This window comes from Scomber scombrus, chromosome 6 (assembly GCF_963691925.1).
Source record: "Scomber scombrus chromosome 6, fScoSco1.1, whole genome shotgun sequence".
NCBI classification, from domain to species: Eukaryota; Metazoa; Chordata; class Actinopteri; order Scombriformes; family Scombridae; genus Scomber; species Scomber scombrus.
This window is the reverse complement of record NC_084975.1, coordinates 4,736,172-4,754,947: the sequence shown is the minus strand read 5'-3', so window position 1 is coordinate 4,754,947 and position 18,776 is coordinate 4,736,172. Positions and strand designations below refer to the sequence as shown.

At 41.4% G+C, this 18,776-nt stretch overlaps 1 protein-coding gene across 1 annotated transcript in view; it reads left to right on the top strand.

Annotated features, from left to right (window-relative positions):
• The window catches only part of met (MET proto-oncogene, receptor tyrosine kinase), an 80,153-nt gene extending 75,484 nt beyond the window's left edge, over positions 1–4,669 (top strand). The window contains exon 21 of the mRNA XM_062421478.1: positions 1,764–4,669. Coding sequence (XP_062277462.1) covers positions 1,764–2,058 — 295 coding nt within the window. The 3' untranslated portion in view covers positions 2,059–4,669. The remainder of the gene's footprint in view (positions 1–1,763) is intronic.
• Positions 4,670–18,776: the final 14,107 nt, after the last annotated feature.

Genomic DNA, 18,776 nt, shown 5'->3' with positions numbered 1-18,776 from the left:
AACTCACTTAACCCTAAACTCTGACCTGTTGGTACTGCAAAACGAATACCAAGCGTGATCTCATACCGCACTGATAACGTCATGAGGTACACTGCATATCTATAGCATGTGTGTGTGTGTGTGTGTATGTGAAAGTAGGAGGAGGAGTGGGAGTGTTCAGGTGAGGGGAGGCTGAGGCCCAAAAGGTTCCCAAGCTGTAAATTAAACAGGGACATCAGAGTGAGGGGTGGACGGCTGCACGTCGGCAAACATTCCCGTAATTCTTCTCTCGTGATTGTTCGCAGGGTGTTTTAGTGATAGCAGACGCTGGTAGATACCTTTCACGTGCAGTAATGGGGCCGTTTTGTCCAAATTTTAACAATGATAGCGACGGGCTGCCAAGTCAGGGAAGGAGGGGAAAACATAATATAGAGGCGATATCAGAGATGTCAACGGTAAAAAGGTTCAGTTGATAAAAATGAAGCCTGGCTCCAAACTGATAACTGATGTGAGAACCAAACTTATCTTTGAGACACATTTGAATCATCGGCAGTTCATTTCATATCACATATCACTTATGAAGGGGTAATAACTTAAAGTAGGTTTTATAAGCTACCGGGTGATGAAATGAACTGTTAATATATATAGTTTTCACAAAAATAAACATCAAGTTGCCTCTCAGGTTTCAAGGTGCGAGTGGTGGCTTTAAGAGAATTTATGTATACATGAAAAAAATAAATCTGTAAGAGGAGAGAAGGAGAAGAGAAAAACCAGATGTGAAACTGTTTCACAAATGAAACTGTAAACACACATTTGACTACAGTGAAGCTCAAAAGGGATCAAAAATAAGGTTTTACATGTGTAAAATTATGGTAAATTAAATATATTCATAATTATTTTGGACTAATAGACAAATTGTTTAGTGTATAAAATGTCAGTAAATAGTAAAAAATAATGCAAATCCCAATTTTCCAGGGTCCAAGGAGACATCTTTAAATTGCATGTTTAATCCAACCAAAACCTAAAAAGAATTTACAATGATATAAAACAGAGGAAAGGAGCAAATCCTCACATTTAAGAAGTTGGAACCAGAGAATTTCTGCTATTTGTGCTTAAAATATATTTAAAAGAATTATTAAACATCAAAATACACTTGGCAATAAATTGATCTGATACTTTTTTGAGCTACTAGAAATAAGAGTATTGCCAAAGTAGCTCTTAAATTCCCCAGTGAGATCCTTCTTTATGAAATGAAGCCATATCAGTACAGTTATTTAAATGGATTAATCAGAAATGTAAAGGCACGCTGAGCAGGATTTGTTCGTTTACTGTTTGTAAACATGACATTTAAAGCTGATCCCTCCTCCCCGCCTCAGCGTCTCTCTCCTCTGCTCTCTGTACCTTTATGCACGAGGGTGGGGCCGAGCTCCGCACACACACACACACACACACACACACACACACACACACACACACACACAGAATGAGACAAACTTTACTCAAGTAAATGCAACAAAATCCAGCAGTAAGTTGTTGTGCTTATGATCTGACACCTGGGTTTATACACTCATATCCTGCACACTGTTATTGGCTGGGGGCTACACACCCACTCCTCAAAGGTTGCAGCCTAGAAGCGTCCTGAACACAGCAAAATAACAAGAAAATAAGAAAATACAGGCATGAAAACGATGCATAATATACCTTTAAATATGCTAAACACATTAGCTGTAATCAGGGAATTAAGCCCCTATTTGCTGATATTTATCCTGACTTCTCTCCTCCAGCTACACGGTGATGATCGAGTGCTGGCATCCGAACCCGGAGCGTCGGCCCTCCTTCTCCGAGCTGGTGTCGAGCATCTCCGCCATCTTCTCCAGCTTCAGCGGCGAGCACTACGTCCTGCTCAACACCACATACGTCAACATCGACAAGATGAGCCCCTACGCCTCCCTGCTCGCCTCCTCTTCCCCAACCGCCACTTCCCCCTTCTCGTCTTCCACGTCCGACCCTTCCACCTCCACGTCGCTACCGTCGCATTCCACCCTCTGTTGCCACGTGGAGCGAGACTGTTGCACCTGAAGGAGGAGAAATGGAGGGAAGGAAGACGGCAGTATAAAAAAACAAAGACTCGGAAAGAGAGAGAAACAGAGAGAAAGCGAAAAAGGAGGAAAATATAAGGTGATGAAGAAGTTTGAGAACTACTGTATGTACTTACCAAACACTGGACACTGTATGCTGAGGAAAAACACAGTTTATGGAACTTTAGCTGTTCACTCAATGTACATAGATCATCCACCTTTGTCCTTCTCGAGCATCACCGAACTTCTAGGGCTGACCTTATCGATTTCCACCAACCTTTCTGACCTTTCATCGACCCCCCCTCCCCCTCCTCAAGGAGCGTGAGGTCAGCTTTCCTGCGTCCCCCCCTTACAAGACAATTACAAGACAAGGGGAACGCCTCCTCGAAAGACTTCCAGCAGACAAAAGCCACTGTCACAGAAGCACAACCGAACAAGCCGGTCATCAAACACCCAAAACGACTCATTGACTGCTGCGCCCACGCAAAGCAGGAAGTGGGAGGACAGATTTCATGTTTCCCGGGTGGCATGTGCTTCGATACACGCAAACGAGGCTCGGACCTTTGACTCTATCTGTAATGTGAATGTTTCGACAAATGGCCATGTATTGTGTTGTATAAAAAAAAAACTTTTAAAAAAATGCCACCTTTGCATGCCCCCGCGCCTGCATTCAGAGCGAATGAAGCCTGCAATGACAGATTCCGATTTTAGCGCCTCGGGTGAGTAAGCCGAAGCACTCTGGATGCCGTTAAAGACAGGAAACGGGGGGGAATGGCAGGTGAAGGTGTAAGGTGGGATGTGTAAAACAAACCTGCTGCCTGTGTGCAGTTCACTGGATGCTTTATTCATATAATTACCTGTGGAAGATTAGCCGTTGATATGCTCGGACAAAAAAAGACTGGTTGCCTCACCGTGACTCACCTGCGTGGAATCCCCAGATGTTTATGATTGAAAAGGGTTAGAAGCATCTTTTCTTTTTCTTTTCTTTTTTTTTTTTTTTTTTTAAAGAACTGTAAAGGTCGTGAAAACAGTACAAGTCTAACCACACAACATGCACACAGTGAAAGCATTGAGATACACTTGGAAAGAAACAGAAGAAGAAGAAGAAGGAGAACAAATGAGAACCATGTCTTGAGGTTTTGATGAACTGTCCAAGTTGCTTACTGTGCATCTGTTTTACATAAGTTAGATTTTATTGAAAAAGAAACATGCTGTACTTAATAAAATTATACACCTAGGCAAAAGACATGAGGGCTCGCAGCCAAATAGCTAAAAAAAACAAAAACCTCTTTAATCTTCAATGTTTTATTGATTAAATAACTTGTGGTCGAAATTTCAACTTCAAGAGTTTGTTGTTCCATAAAGATTTCACTCAGAGCTTTGAGTAAATATTATTCCTCAAAGCATCGTTGTGCTCATCTGGCTTCAACCCACGAGTGTGTCAATATGTGACAGTGACAGCCGCGTATCACTGTATCTCTAATAACATCTGTGCAGTCATGTGAAGAAATGTTTTAATACAACACCACAGCAGAGTGTTTGCAAACGTTGGCCTCCTAACGACCAAAATCATCTTTAATTTACACTTCTTTTTTTTTTTTTTTTTTTTTTACCACTTTCAAAAAGCATGTTACACAGTTTTTACATTTATAGAAGTTTTGACCTTTCAGGTAACCATTGGCTTCCATTCATTTAAAAATAATACTAAAGTCTTTAAACTGATTGTTGAAACTTTCTTGAAAAAACAATCTCTGTAAAAAAATGTTGTCAATATTACATTATTGTTGTACATTGTGTTTTAAATGCAGTTAAAGTGCAGATTAGGTTGTTTTTTTTAAAAGTGTGCACTACATTACTTCATAATGTAACATCGGGTTGAGTATTGACGACTGAAGAATCTCCTGCTAATGAGGGGAAGTGGGGTGAAATGTATTCATGAATTGTATAGAAATCCTTATCAGTCTGCTGCAGTGATTCACAAGTAATGTCAAAAAAATGTGTAAATATGAGCTGAAAACACACAAACCAGAGCCCCCTTTTATCTTTGTTGTGTAGCAGATTCTTTTTTTTTTTTTTTTTTTTTGAATGGCTGCTGATGTGACTGGGCCATTGAAAGAGACAGGTATGAATGTTTGCTATGACAAGAAAATTGCTGTACTATATTTTTGTATTGATGATGGAGCTTCTTCTTCAAATCTGGTCACGAATAAGAGACGACCAGCGGTGAGCGAACAGCGACCGCATACAACGAACAAAAGCCACCTAATCAAGATGAACCACTGCCATATTGTAAATAAAGAGAGTAAGAGAAGAGGAGGGGGGGTGGGGGGGGGGTCGTAGGGATCTGTGCGTGGGTCTGTCTGATAAACACGTGAGTTAGACGCTCGATCATGGCTGTAGCTAACGTCACCTCACATCTCACACGACACTGCTGTCACTTTGATCATGTGATTCTCCACCACTTTGCCCCCGTGCTTAACACTGTCCGTTCTATGTGAGTGTGTATGTATGTATGACTTTTGTTGTCCTATGAAAAAAAATAAAAATCCTGAGGTACATGTTGCTATGTAATGTCAAATCAACTTTGTCAGTGTAATAAAGCTATACTATCAGAGTAATATCCTGGTTCTGTTCCTTTCTGTTTAACCTTTGTGTCGTCCTCCCGGGTCAAATTGACAACGTCTGTTTTGACTGTTCCTTCTTTCCTCCTTTCCTTCCTTCCGTCTGTCTTTCATCCCTCCTTCTCTCTTTCTTTCCTTCCTCTCTCTTTCCTCCCTTCCTTCTTTCCTTCCTCCATCCCCCTTTCTTCCTTCCTCCTGTCCTTCTTTCCTTCCCTCCTTCCTTCCTTTCTTTCTTCCTTCCTTTCCTTCCTTCCTTCTTTCTGTCTTTCTTTCCTCCCCCCTACCTTCCTCCCTTCCTTCTTTCCTCTGTCCTTCCTTCCTCCCTTCTTTTCCTTTCTCCTTCCCTTCCTTCTTTCCTCCCTCCCTCCTACCTTCCTTCCTTTCCTTTCTCTCTTCCTTCTTTCCTTTCCTCCCTTCCTTCCTCCCTCCTTTCCTTCCTTCTTCCTTCCTCCCTTCCTTCCTTCCTTCCTCCCTCCCTCCTTTCCTTCCTTCTTCCTCCTTTCCTTCCTTCTCCCTCCCTTCTTCTTTTCCTTTCTTCCTCCCTCCCTCCTACCTTCATTCCTTCCTTTTTTCCTCTGTCCTTCCTTCCTTTCCTTCCTCCCTTCCTCCCTCCTTTCCTTCCTTCCTTCCTCCTTTCCTTCCTTCTTTCCTTCCTTCTTCCTCCCTTCCTTCCTTAACTCAAGGACAACAGGAGGGTTAAAGAACTACCTGTTCACATGGTTCATCCCTCCATCATATTTTCCACAGTGTGGGTGTGCAGCTGCCCTTCATTCCTCAGTTTCACAATGATCCCGTACTAAAGGTGCAATGACACACTCCTGAAGATTTTTGAGAAATGCACGGCAGGCTTAACCTGTCAGATGCAACAAAGGAAAGACAGAGAGAGAATTTAATGTAATCAACGTGTGCACAAATTCACAAAAATGGCATGAAGAACACAGCAAAGGCTTTTAATCAGCAGCTAATCTGGATTGCAACACATTTCCTGTTTTCCTGTTGATGCCTGGAATCAACATAGTTTTTCTTTTTAAATGTCTCATTCAGATGAAGATAGATGATTATTTGGCCACACACCAGGTCAACGCACTTCATCCTTGCGCAACATGTTGAGAAGTCATTCCTTGCCTTTTGTGTCGGCCTTTGTTCACAGAAATGTCCTCTTTTTGTTCCCATTGGCTGGTAATGACCCCTAACCCCCTCACCTCTAGCTGCTCCCCTCTCTTCTTTTGACCATGCAGTACTGTGGTCTAGACTTTCCCCCCTTTTCCCCCCTTCTGTTTTAACTGAGCCGTGACTGTGGCTTTCAGGATAAGGTTGTCCTTTCACACGTTGCTTGGCGACCTGGGACTTGTGTGAAGTTGCACCAAATATGGTCTGAGCTAGACGGTAGTGTCGTGAGTGAGGTTTTAGAGGTGTTATGTAGAAGTCAACAAATCATTAGCCACTTTAATTACACTTTTAAAGAATTGGAAGAAGATTAAATGATGTAATTAAAGATACAAGAAGATAGGTGACTTTCTGCAGTGTTTTTTTTACAATGTGTGCAACTGAGACACATTCAGGATAACCCGTAAAGTTTGTATTTTATTGCAACATCAGTACAATAAGATAAAAAACAATAAATCCAGATATTGCAAGCAAGCAAAATTCAGGAACGCAAATGCGAGTACTTCACTGCTCTTAAAATATCAGTCAGAATATGAAGCAAGAATCTGTCAGTGCAACGTTTGCCTCATCTTGGCTCAACTCTTTGCAAGATCTTTGATGTGTGTTGACATGACCTTTGGCGTTTTTTTGTTAAAACCGTCATTGTACAAATATTAAAAAAACAATATGTGGATTTGATTGAGAGGATTAAAATGATTTGCTTAATTCCAGAGACATGATTGATATATGGAAGTGTTTTATCGCCTGTAGCCATATCATGCTTATTTTGACAAGGTAAGTAATGGAATTTGTTGTTGCTGTAATTAGAGGTTTTCAGACTATGCAATGGATGTACAGCTGGATCTAATGTTCCTGAAAATGTAATATCTGTATGACATAAAACATCCTCTATTCTTATTCAGATCTGAAACAAACTTGGATAGGTTTATTCTTTATTTTGACCTTCTATCCTTGAACTTTTTTACATCTCTTCTTCTCATACCTGCACGCTGAGAAACACAGACAGAGGAGAGAAAAAGCAGCTGTGGTGGAATTTTCCATCGACATCCAGGCCATCAGGAGAACATGCACGTTCAGATGCAGCTATCCAAACCACCACGCACCAGCACTATCTTCATCCAAAGACTTAAGTTATCCCAGCGAAATCCCTTTTTAAGCCTCGGCTAGCACAACAGTCAGGCATGTCTGTCTTTGCATATCACTCTAGGCATCCATCTTTCGCCAGCCACGCCAAGCCTGTCATGTCTTTCATCCCTCATTTCTCCTCTGTGCCGCCTCCAATGCTACTTGTCTCCTCCTATAACAAGTTTCAGTGTGTAAAGCCATAGATATGTATGTAATGGCTTAGAAATGAGCCCAGATAGCATTAATTGTCATAATATAAGGAAGTTATAAGGTATTTTCACTTGCTGCTTTAAAATAATGCAATACAGATCTTCTTTAGTGTTTTTACATCTTAACAATCATGCAAAAGTCAAAATAACATGAGTATTCATTACGAGGTAATAACACACATACACTGCCTCAACACATCAACTCAACCTCTCCACTCCCTGGTTCCTAATGCCTTGCAAAGTCAATACCGACAGGCTATAATCCCCCCCCCGACCCGCCCCCAGGTTTAGGTTTTTTTCTGTGTGTCTGTGTGTATGTTTTCCTGCCTCCTGTTGTAAGTGATACATAGTAAAAACATGACCACACGCGTGTTCAAAGAGAGGACAGGTGCGACCGTTGATAGCATCACAGTAGAAAGTTAAACTGGATGCAGGTTTTTTCGGCGGGAGTCATCAGGTGAGTCAGCAGGGTTGGTATGCGTGTTGGAGGGACTGCTGGACTCAAACACACACGTACACATACATGCATGTGAGTACACTGTGTGTGTGGAGGTGTTTCCAGACAGTATTTACAGTCCACCTATGATCTGTCTTTTAACTGCTTTTAACACTCACCCTCCTGCAGCTTTGAAAGGTGGCTGTTAAAAGTTTCCAATGTCCTGATTTATGGAGAACAGCAGCTGTGGTCAGCTTGAATTCAATCAGGTTCATTTAATTTAATTCTGGAGGAAAGTTTCCACATCTGCCTGAATCGTGATCTGCAGCTCGATAGCACAACATAGAGACAATATTTAGTCATTTATCAGTAGTTTAAAAAGTATTTTAGGAAGTTCTTTATACTTCTAAATACATTTATGTTTTACTGAATTACATTTATTTGATAGCTTTAACCTTTCCTCTGCAGATGTTGAGTTTATGCAAAAAACTTTAAATCAGCTTATCAAATATAATGCATATAGTTGTTTAAACACCCATATGTATAAACTACAACTACATTGTTAAAATGTCTCACATATGAATGCATTTGGAGTTATAATGCACTAAAGCACTCAAAAGGCAGTGATTTTGCATGTTGCATGATTGCATGTACATTTTTGCTCACAATGCTCTTGCAATATTACTTTTAACTTTGAAAGCAGGACTTCTACATGACACTGAGTGGTTTTTCATTGCGATACAGACAATACACCAACTACAGCATACGTAGCATACAGAGGTGGATTGTGCTGCAGGAGTTATTTGAGAGGTTTATGTGGGTATTTTCATATTTTCATATCTGATTTTAATTTGAGATGATTGCAGCACTTATGTGTAGACACTGAAGAAAAGGACAAAATGTTTTCAAGCCGTCTTTTAAGTCTACCGACACTGTTTGGGAGGAGACGAATTTTGGGTGCAGTACCGGTTTGACCATCATACACACAATCTTATTATCCGAAGCCAGTCAGTAACATTCTGACCTGCTGAGTCAACTCACACTCATTAAACTGTTAATGAGTTTTGGCATGAGAGAAAAGAGGGAGGTAGATGGCACCGGGTGGTAGAGAACCCCCTGGCAACCCCCATTATTTACACACACACACACACACACACACACACACACACACACACACACACACACACACACACACACACACACACACACACACACATACCACAGATACCATTGCTGCCACAATTAAGGATTTTCATCAGATATTAAGTGGTTTGTTGCTGCTGCAGCTGTGTCAGGGTGAAACTTTAAACACCAGAACCAAGGGGCTAGTTTTTTAACTTATTGGCGCCCCCTGTTGACACCACAGTGTTTCTGTCTCTACAGCGGACACTTCACCCAAGCGTATGGACACTGGACATGGCTCTCACCCTCTGAGAACTAGAGCCACTCAGAGGGCAAAGGCCATTTTGGCGAACCCTCTCCATCCTCTTCATGTAGAGTTTCAGCTTCTCCCGTCTAAGAGAAGGTGTACTTTCCCCTGTAGAGCCAAATCAGGTAACAGGTATCTTAAATAATTTGTTCCATCTGCCATTAGGTTTTTAACCCTCCTGTTGTCCTCGAGTCAAGGAAGGAAGGGAAGAAGAAGGAAGGAAAGGAGGAAGGAAGGGAGGAAGAAGGAAGGAAAGGAGGGAGGAAGAAGGAAGGAAAGAATGGAGGAAGGAGGGAGGAAGGAAGAAGGGAAGGAGGAAGGAAGGAGGGAGGGAAGTAAGGAAGGAAAGGAGGGAGGAAGGGAGGAAGAACGGAGGAAAGAAGGAAGGAAGGAAGGAGGGAGGGAGAAAGGAAAAGAGGAAGGGAGGAAGGAAGGAAAGAACGACAGAGGAAAGAAGGAAGAGGGAAGGTAGGGGGGAGGAAAGAAAGAGAGAAGGAGGGAGGGAGGGAGGAAAGGAGGAAGTAAGAGAGGAAGGAAGGAAGGAAAGAATGAGGGAAGAAAAGGGGATGGAGGAAGGAAAGAAGGAAGGGAGGAAAGAGAGAGGAAGGAAATAAAGAGAGAGGGAGGGAGGGAGGAAGGAAGGACAGACGGAAGGATGGAAGGGAGGAAAGAAGGAACAGTCAAAACAGACGGGGTCAATTTGACCCGGGAGGACGACACGAAGGTTAAACAAGCCGTAGGCGAGCTTGTTGGGAACTGTATGTATTTATTTATTTGTATTATTTATTAATATTGTTATGTAAGATTCATTGTGTTGTTGGCATGCGAGATATGCATGTTGTAACTTCTGTTGCAAACCAAATTGCCCTTCAGGGACATTAAAGATTTTCAAATCAAATCAAATCAAATAATGGAAACACCACAAGCAAGAAAAGGACTTTAACTTTGAAGTTTTATTGTGCATGCAGCCACAACAGAGAGTCATTCTGTAGATATAAAGTATAAAATATAGCTAGTAGTAGCGCTTGACTTAATATGTGAATTCATTAACCCTCCTGTTGTCCTCCCGGGTCAAATTGACCTCATCTCTTTTGACTGTTCCTTCTTTCCTTCGTTCTTCCCGTCCTTCCCTCTTTCTTTGCTCCCTGCTCCTTCCATACTTCTTTCCTCACTTCCTGACTTCCTTCCTTCTTCCTTTCCTTCCTCCCTTCCGTTTCTCCTTACTTCCTTCCTCTTTTCTTCCCTCCTTCTTTGCTTTCCTTTCCTTTCCTTTCCTTTCCTTTCCTTTCCTTTCTTCCTTCATCCTTCCTTCTTTCCTTCCTTCTTTCCTCCCTTTTTTCCTTCCTTCCTTCCTCCTGTCCCTCTTCAACCTTTCCTTGCTCCGTTCCTTCTTTCCTCACTTCCTTCCTCCCTCCATCCATTCTTTCCTTGACTCCAGGACAACAGGAGGGTTAAAAAAGCATGGGACAAATTAAAGATGCAGAAGAAACTTCAAACAAAAAAGGAAGAAAAACATCCAAAAAATTCAAGACAAATAATCAATTATAAAAGAAAGTACAGTACGGGTTCTTTAGGTTTAGGAGAAGATGTTTTCCCCTCATCTTTTCTTGATATTATTCATTATAGAATCAGATGCACCTGTTTGGTTATCTTACACTCAACTTCCCCTTCTGTCTTTTAAATGGGTCAAACTCTGTGTCTGAGTTGCTGGTGCAGTGACCGTCAGGAAGCTCCTGTGGCTTTTTCTGATTCACCCTCAAAACTTTTATCCAAAAGTGCAAAAGGACATATTTTTTTTATGTGTAATGCATTAGTCAGCAAAATGATGGACATACAAGAGGAGCATTCTTTAAAATGAGGACAGTATAAGCCGGATAGACTGCTTCATCAAAAAAAGAACAAGCAGTTGCAAATCAGCACCCACTGACAGGTATGTTATTTCTAAACACCGCAGAAGTCTTTAGAAATCTTGTCAGGATTAATTCAGCACCTGTGCGGACCCATAAATACTTTACATCAGCGGCATCACAGAGCTTGAATTTACGGCAGGGCGGCCATATGGTAACCACTTCAATCCAAACACAACACAAAGAGACACACAACTTGATGTAAAAAAAACAACAAACTGGAGCCGGAGCAGCGGAGATAAATAACGGAGAGTATTTAAGGACAGATTTACACTCTGCCAAAGGATGCGCTCAAATCTGTTGTCACCTGTTAAACATGGCAGAGATCCATAATAATATCAGCAGCCATATTTGGGGATTTATCAAACTCTCCCCTTTGCTATGTTTCCATGTTACAGGCTGAAACCCCCCCGCACACACACTGCTAAACAGATCTGAGATTAATTGCATGGACACCAGGATGAAATCAAATGCCTTTAACCCTCCCGTTGTCCTCGAGTCAAGGAAGGAAGGAAAGGAGGGAGGGAGGAAGGATGGAAGGAATGTGGGAAGGAAAAGAGGGAGGGAGGAAGGAAGGAAAGGAGGGAGGGTGGAAGGAATGTGGGAAGGAAAGGATGGAGGAAGAAGGAAGGAAAAGAGGGAGGGAGGAAGGAAGGAAAGAAGAAGGCAGGAATGGAGGGAGGAATGAAGGATGGAAGGGAGGAAGAAGGAAGGAAGGAAGGAAGGGAGGGAGGAAAGGAGGGAGGGAGGGAGGAAGGAAAGGAGGGAGGGAGGACAGAAGGGAAGGAAAGAAGGAAGGGCAGAAGGATGGAAGAAAGGGGAATGGAGGAAGGAAAGAAAGAGAGAAGGAAGGAGGGAGGAAAGAAGGAAGGAAGGGAGGAAAGAAAAAGAGAAGGAGGGAGGAATGGAGGAAAGAAGGAACAGTCAAAACAGACGGGGTCAATTTGACCCGAGAGGACGACACAAAGGTTAATGACCTTCTCAATTAGCAGATTTGAGCATCGTTTAACTGTTTTCAAATAAACTCGAGAGGTAAGTATAGATTTCTCCTTTGTCCTCACACTCTGAAAGCTAACTGTATGTAGCTCTTATATATTATGTAGTAAAGATTCACTATCTTCTTTTATTTATTCCACTTCCTTTTCCTCACTTCCTTTCTTCTCCTTTCCTTCTCACTAATTGGCTGTTTTTTCACCCCCTAATTGTCCTGATTAAGTTCACCTGGTTCACTCAAGCCTTATTTAAAGACAGCACTTTATCTCTTTCACATTCCCATGGGGCAGTAGAGCTGGTAGGAGGTTTTTATCTTCTTTAGTTTGGAGCTTAATTCACTCAACTTCATTTAATTTTTTTCTCTCAGACTTTTCAGACCCTTTAATTTACTGCTGCACCAATACAATCCTGATTATTGAAATAAATCTTGAGTTTGAATCTTGACTGTTCCTTCTTTCCTCCCTTCCTTCCTTCTGTTTGTCCTTCTGTTTGTCCTTCCTTCTCTTTCTTTCCTTCCTCTCTCTTTCCTCCCTTCCTTCTTTCCTTCCTTCCTCCCTTCCTTCTTTCCTTCCTTCCTTCCTTTCTCCCTTCCTTCTTTCCTCCCTCCCTCCTTCTCTCTTTCTTTCCTCCCCCTACCTTCCTCCCTTCCTTCTTTCCTATGTCCTTCTTTCCTTTCTTCCTCCCTTCCTCTTTTCCTTCTCCCTCCCTCCTTCTTTCCTTTCCTTCCTCCCTCCCTCCTTCCCTTCCTCCCTCCCTCCCCCCTTTCCTTCCTTCTTCCTCCCCCCTTTCCTTCCTTCTTCCTTCCTTCTTCCTCCCTTCCATCCTTCCTTCCTCCTCCCTTCCTTCCTTGACTCGAAGACAACATGAGGATTAAAGGCTCCAGTTGTGACCCTTTAACCTGGATGGTTTCCTCTCATATCAGACATGAAGTCTGAAGTTTCCGTTCAAAAAAAGGAGTTTATTTCAGTACTTCTAACATAAAAAGGTCTAGCTGATTAAAGAATTGGGCCAGCAACATTCAAATGTTAAAACATAATATGATTTCTGTATTTTCTGTTACAGTTAATCATCATAATGTGTGTTTCCAGGTCCAGTTGATCACTTTGGCATACGTTTTTCTTTTTCTTTCCTTTCCAGATACACTTAATCATAACTGACCTGACTACAACGCCTCAAACGTGAGCTTCATCTCACATTTTTTCACCTTCAGCTCTGCTACATGCATGTGTGAGTGAGGCGGCCTGAATCCATAATTCAACATGTGGCCCAGGTATTTTATGGTGAGCATGTCTTTAAAGTCGGAGCTGCAGGATTGTTGGCCGAGGATGCTCATTCCAGTATCCAATCTCCTCCAAGGACAGCGGATCTTACTGTCCAACCCCGGAGATGAGTCAAGAAAAATTTTCCACTTGCTACAACTGTATATTTCTGCCTCTCCAGTTCTCAAACTCCTCAAAGGTTTTAGTAAATATCACATTCTTTTAGGTGAAAGGGGATGTTAATTAGACATTTGGGTGGTATTTCAAAGGGAACTCTAATACATACAGATGTTAAATCACACGAGTGTAATTTAACATTGTGCAGTCATGTCATCCTGGCTGGCAAAGCTTCTAAATTCTTCTAATATGAACTTAAATTCTCATTGTTCAGTCTGGTTTTTGAAGCTTCCTCACCAGAATAATTCCCCAATCGCTCACACAAAAAAATGTAATTGTAATCACTGTGAAAGGACTGATAATCAGGACTGGGAGTGCTGGTGTACCAAGGAATTCCAGGGGAGTGCGATCACAGCCAGACTGGCGTTGAAAGCCCATATCTGTGGTTTAGTGGGGCACCAAAGTCCCAGAAGGGCCATATGGACGATTGAGGGCGGGGCTGGTGCTTTTTTTTTGTAAACCAGTGTGTCTCTCAGCATTTTCAGCCAGGATGAAGTTCAAGTTTAATGAGATTGTAGTAAGCTATAGTTTTGTGTTTCTACATGACAGGTGACAGCATGAGAAGAAATGAACATATGACTATAAAACCAATGAATCAAAGGGTGGATACATACTTTTGAAAAGTTAAATATGCATTAAATCTACAAATTAAACTTTTAGACATGTAGAATTACACGAGAACACAAATAACCCAAGACTTTTTGTACAACTTAAAATGGTAACATTGGCAAAAAAGTGAAAGTTTCAACATCTGTAGCTCCATCAACTGATGTTCTTTGGTAGAAAGCTGCAGAACAAGCAACTAAACTGGCCAAACTATTTCATAAAGGGCTGTGTGCCTGCAGGTTTTTGTTCCAAAATCAAGAGTACACGATTTGACTGATCAACTGTCTGAAGACTGAGATCAGGTGATTAAATGAGTCAAGCTTAGTGTGCTTGCTTGGTATGCAGTGACACAGCTGTTTATTGAACAGTTTGGACATCCCTGAACTAAGCAGACTTTGAGGTGAGATTATTTTGTCAACTCCTTTCTCCGATGTCAAGGATGATTTAGATTCAGATGAACGAAACTAAGACCCGACAGCCTCGCTAGCAGCTCTGCCACACTGTCATGCTCATCGTAAAGAAAATTACACTGTTAGATAAAGCACAGTATGACAGTAAATGATTGAAAAAATGACCTGATGATGGCGCTAGAGGGAAGTAAGGGATCACCAAACTCATCTGGATTCATCCTCTGGGGATCATAAACATCTGCGCCAATAGATGTTGAGGTGTTTCAATTAATGAGTAAAAACTTTGATCAGCTGGTGGCGCTAGAGGAGCCGTCAGGGAATCACCAAAGTCAGTTGCTTTAATCCTTTGTGCACCTAAATACTTGGACCCATTTATTTTTAAGATAAGATACTTAATTTGTCATTGACAGCAATCCAATTAACTTAGCAGCATTGATATGATGAAGAATTAAATTGTAATAATAAAATGCCAAGATTGAGATATTTTAGTCTGGACCAACTCATTGTACCAACAGACCAACATCATCATCCTGTGCTAAAGCTAAAAAAAAAAAAGTGTTTTTTTAATTAAAGTAATTTGTGAAGTTCATTACTTAATAAAAAATGTATGTTAAGCAATAACATAAACTTCATCAACCATGGCTGCTACTTATAAGTAAATTACACTGTTCATTTGCAAGTTTTAACTGAGAGTACAGTGATAGATCTTGCATATATCATCTAACATTTGCTAAAAGCCATCACCTGACCTAACCCCACGAGGCTCCTCCTCAGCAGCGCTTTTAACACTGTGCACATGTAACACCACTACACACACACTCATCTATCTGTGTTGCCACTGCCCACTTTTCAACACAGCAGCTATTGAGCTGGCACAAAGCAGACTGCACTAGATACTGTCAGGAGGTGTGGAAACACAGTTTCTATCGTCCCCATGGCACTGCCTCCTTAGACTTTGATGCACTGCCAAAAAGACATTTCTCACACTGATACTCTGGGCTGGCGTGGCGAACAGAGAGGGACACAATCACTCAGCATGGAATCACCAAAATGATACTCGCACACACAAAAGAGGAGCTCCTTTTCTTTTAAAAATCTTAACAATTCATCATTCTGCATCTTTAATATCGCAGCGTTTTAGTGTCTTTTGAGTCTTCTGGGTGATTATCGTCTAAGTGAGTGGAAGAGTGTAATGAGTATCCAAAGTGACTAACCCATTGGCTGAGGGTGAGTCACAGTGGGGCCTCCTTTTCAGATGAGTTCTCAATGCTCCCTTTTGGTCCCAAGAGGTGATGAGTAGCTCCGCTGTCGACACAATGGCGGCACTGCAGGCCATTCAAGTTCAAGGCAAATTACAGGGCTTCTAAAAAAAATCCCCCAGTTTGATCCTCCAGCATGCCTCCTCATCCAAAATCTGAAGCAGCACAATTATTCTGCAAACTTGTGCCGACAGTGGGGCCTCAAAAGGGAGATAGAGACAAAAAGTTCAGTCATAATTTAAGTGTAAAGCACCAAAAAAACTCTATTTAATGGGATTTTCGAGATGAAATGACAATGACACAACTGAGTAACAGATGAGACACAGTTGAGAAACAAAAGCAGGAAAGACACTGAAAGGATTGCATGTGAGACAATGAGTCTAATTTGAGTTCCTGTACATCTCTAATGATAGATACAATAATTGCATAGATGATAAAGGACTCTTTTGTTCATGGATGAAAGAGAAGGTGAAGAATGGACAGACTCAGGCTTGTAGAAAAGACGTGGATTACAATCATCGTTTCTCTCATCGCTTGTGGCCCTGTAATAACGGTATAATACAGTGGCAACGCGAGCACGGAGGCAAAGTGACCTCACCTAAACAAACAGCGTTGGTATTGCATGAACATTGAGGTTTTTTTTCAAAGGAGGGATAAATTACAGTCTCGGAGGGAAAAGGGGCAGGGAGCCGGGAGAGATCATAGCAGTCAGGCAGCAGTTTAGCTTTAAGTGGTCATATTGTAGTTCAGTGGAGGTTTTGCAGTAAAATGACAACCAGGTGAGAAAAGTAGGAGTTATTGTGATGTGACTGTAGGACATCTTAGTATTACTACTGTAAATCTACAGTATGATCGCTCCTGTCTTAGACTCCCTGTTCCTCTCTGGAGAGAAGCAGCTCAATCAACTAGCTAAGAGGCAAAAGTAAGAGTAAGATTTACTGAATTACTAACAATACTTTTTAGTTTCTTGAATTTGATATAGGTATTTCCATTTATGTTGTTTCTACCTCACAACATTTCAGATATATTTTCAAGTGGATTTCCTTTGGTTTTTCTAGAATTTAGATATATTTATCTCACATTTAGGCCCGTAGCTACAATCATAATTTCATAGATTAACATTGTATGATCAGTTTATACAATGATGAACCACCAGAGTATGAGAAATAGCTCAAATTATAGCTCAACCATCAGTAGCTATAACATTCTAATATGTTATTCATGAATTCACGAAAATGATGCAACAATATACAATTATATACTGTCTGTGGTGAAGAAAGTATAAGAGGTCCACTTCTGAGTAGTTTTGAGCTTTCATCCCCATCTCATGGTCTTCATGTGGTAAATGGAGGTGGCTCAGGTGTCATCATGTGACCTAGATGAATGCATTAAGACTGTGAGGTGTGGCTGAAAGCTCTGAATCATTAGTAAATGGACCTTTGAGTTTGATTCTTTGCACCGAATACTGATAATACCTTTAATACTGATAATACTTCATATTAATAGTAATTTTAGTTTGAATTCAGGACATTTTCTTATAATCGTGTATATTCTTCACTGTGTAATTGCTTCTTTTACTTAAATAATCTAGGTTAACCTTCATGTCGTCCTCCCGGGTCAAATTGACCCCGTCTGTTTTAACTGTTCCCTCTTTCCTTCCTTCCTTCCGTCTGTCCTTCCTCCCTCCCTCCTTCTCTCTTTCTTTCCTTCCTACATCCCCCTTTCTTCCTTCCTTCTGTCCTTCCTTTCTCCGTCCCTCCTTCTCTCCTCCCTCCTTCTTTCATTCCTTCCTCCCTCCCTTCTTTCCTCCCTCCCTCCCTCACTCCTTCTCTCTTTCTTTCCTCCACATTACCTTCCTCCTTTCCTCTGTCCTTTTTTCCTGCCTTCCTCATTTCCTGTCTCCCTCCCTCCTACCTTCCTTCCTTCCTTCTTTCCTTTCCTCCCTCCTTTCCTTCCTTCCTTCCTTCCGTCCTTCCATCTTCCTCCCTTCTTCCTCCCTCCTTTCCTTTCTTCTTCCTCCCTTCTTCCCTCCTTTCCTTCCTTCCTTCCTCCCTCCCGCCCTTCCTTTCTTTCTTCCTCCCTTCCTTCCTTGACTCGAGGACAACAGGAGGGTTAAGGGTCTAAAAACCTCTTCCATCACTAAGGCAACCAGTACATCTGTTTTACATATACTCACTATATATGAGTATATGTATATGTGATATCTGTCGGTCACAGTCATACTTTGGGGACTCACCTTCCGTCAGAGGAAACTGAGGCTCAGTGTCAGCGTTAAAAACCACAAACCAAGCCAGAAAATCTTGGTGTAGTCATGGACTCATTCCTGCATTGAAGACAATTACAAAGTTCAGCTTCTATGTTCAGTTTTTACGCTTCACATATCGGGAACAAACTCCCAGAAGACTGCAGATCTGCTCCAACTCTCAGTTCTGTCTAACTCGATTTTAGCTTCATTTTATCTCCATTTAAACACTTTTAATCATATTTAAATGTCTTTTTGTTTTACCATGTGTTGCTTTTATATCCTGTCTCAATGCATTTCTTGTTTTATGTAAAGCACTTTGAATTGCCTTGTTGTTGAAATGTGCTGTCCAAATACATTTGCCATTCCTTGCTTTGCTTTGGGAGACAGATATCAGGTCTCCACAAGGTTAAATATTAGTTTTATTGTTAAGACTTGTTTTGTTGTTGTTGTATTTTTTGGAGTACTATGCTGAGATTAGATTCAGGGTTACAAAACGTAGCAATCATGGGTCAGGTTAGGATAAGCACGATGCAAGTGAGTGACAAAAACAAGGTTGTGTGTGTGTTTCTGTGTTTGCATATGTAGACAAGTGATACTGCATTTACAAAGAGGATGCATTGATGCACGAGTCCAATCATCCAGACTTCCTTCTTGTTAGTGGTCACACTGAATTCCTTTAACTTCCTTAAGCTAACAATGATTCTACCATCTGTGATAATATTTAACAAACCCCTCTTTCTGTTTCTCTCTCTTTGTCTCTCCCTCCCTCTGTCTCTCTCTCTCTCTCTGTGTGTGACTGGCGGGTTTCAGTGTTAAGCATTAAGTGTTATGGTGTTTTATTGTTGGCGTGAAAGGGAATGAGTCAGGCACTGAAAC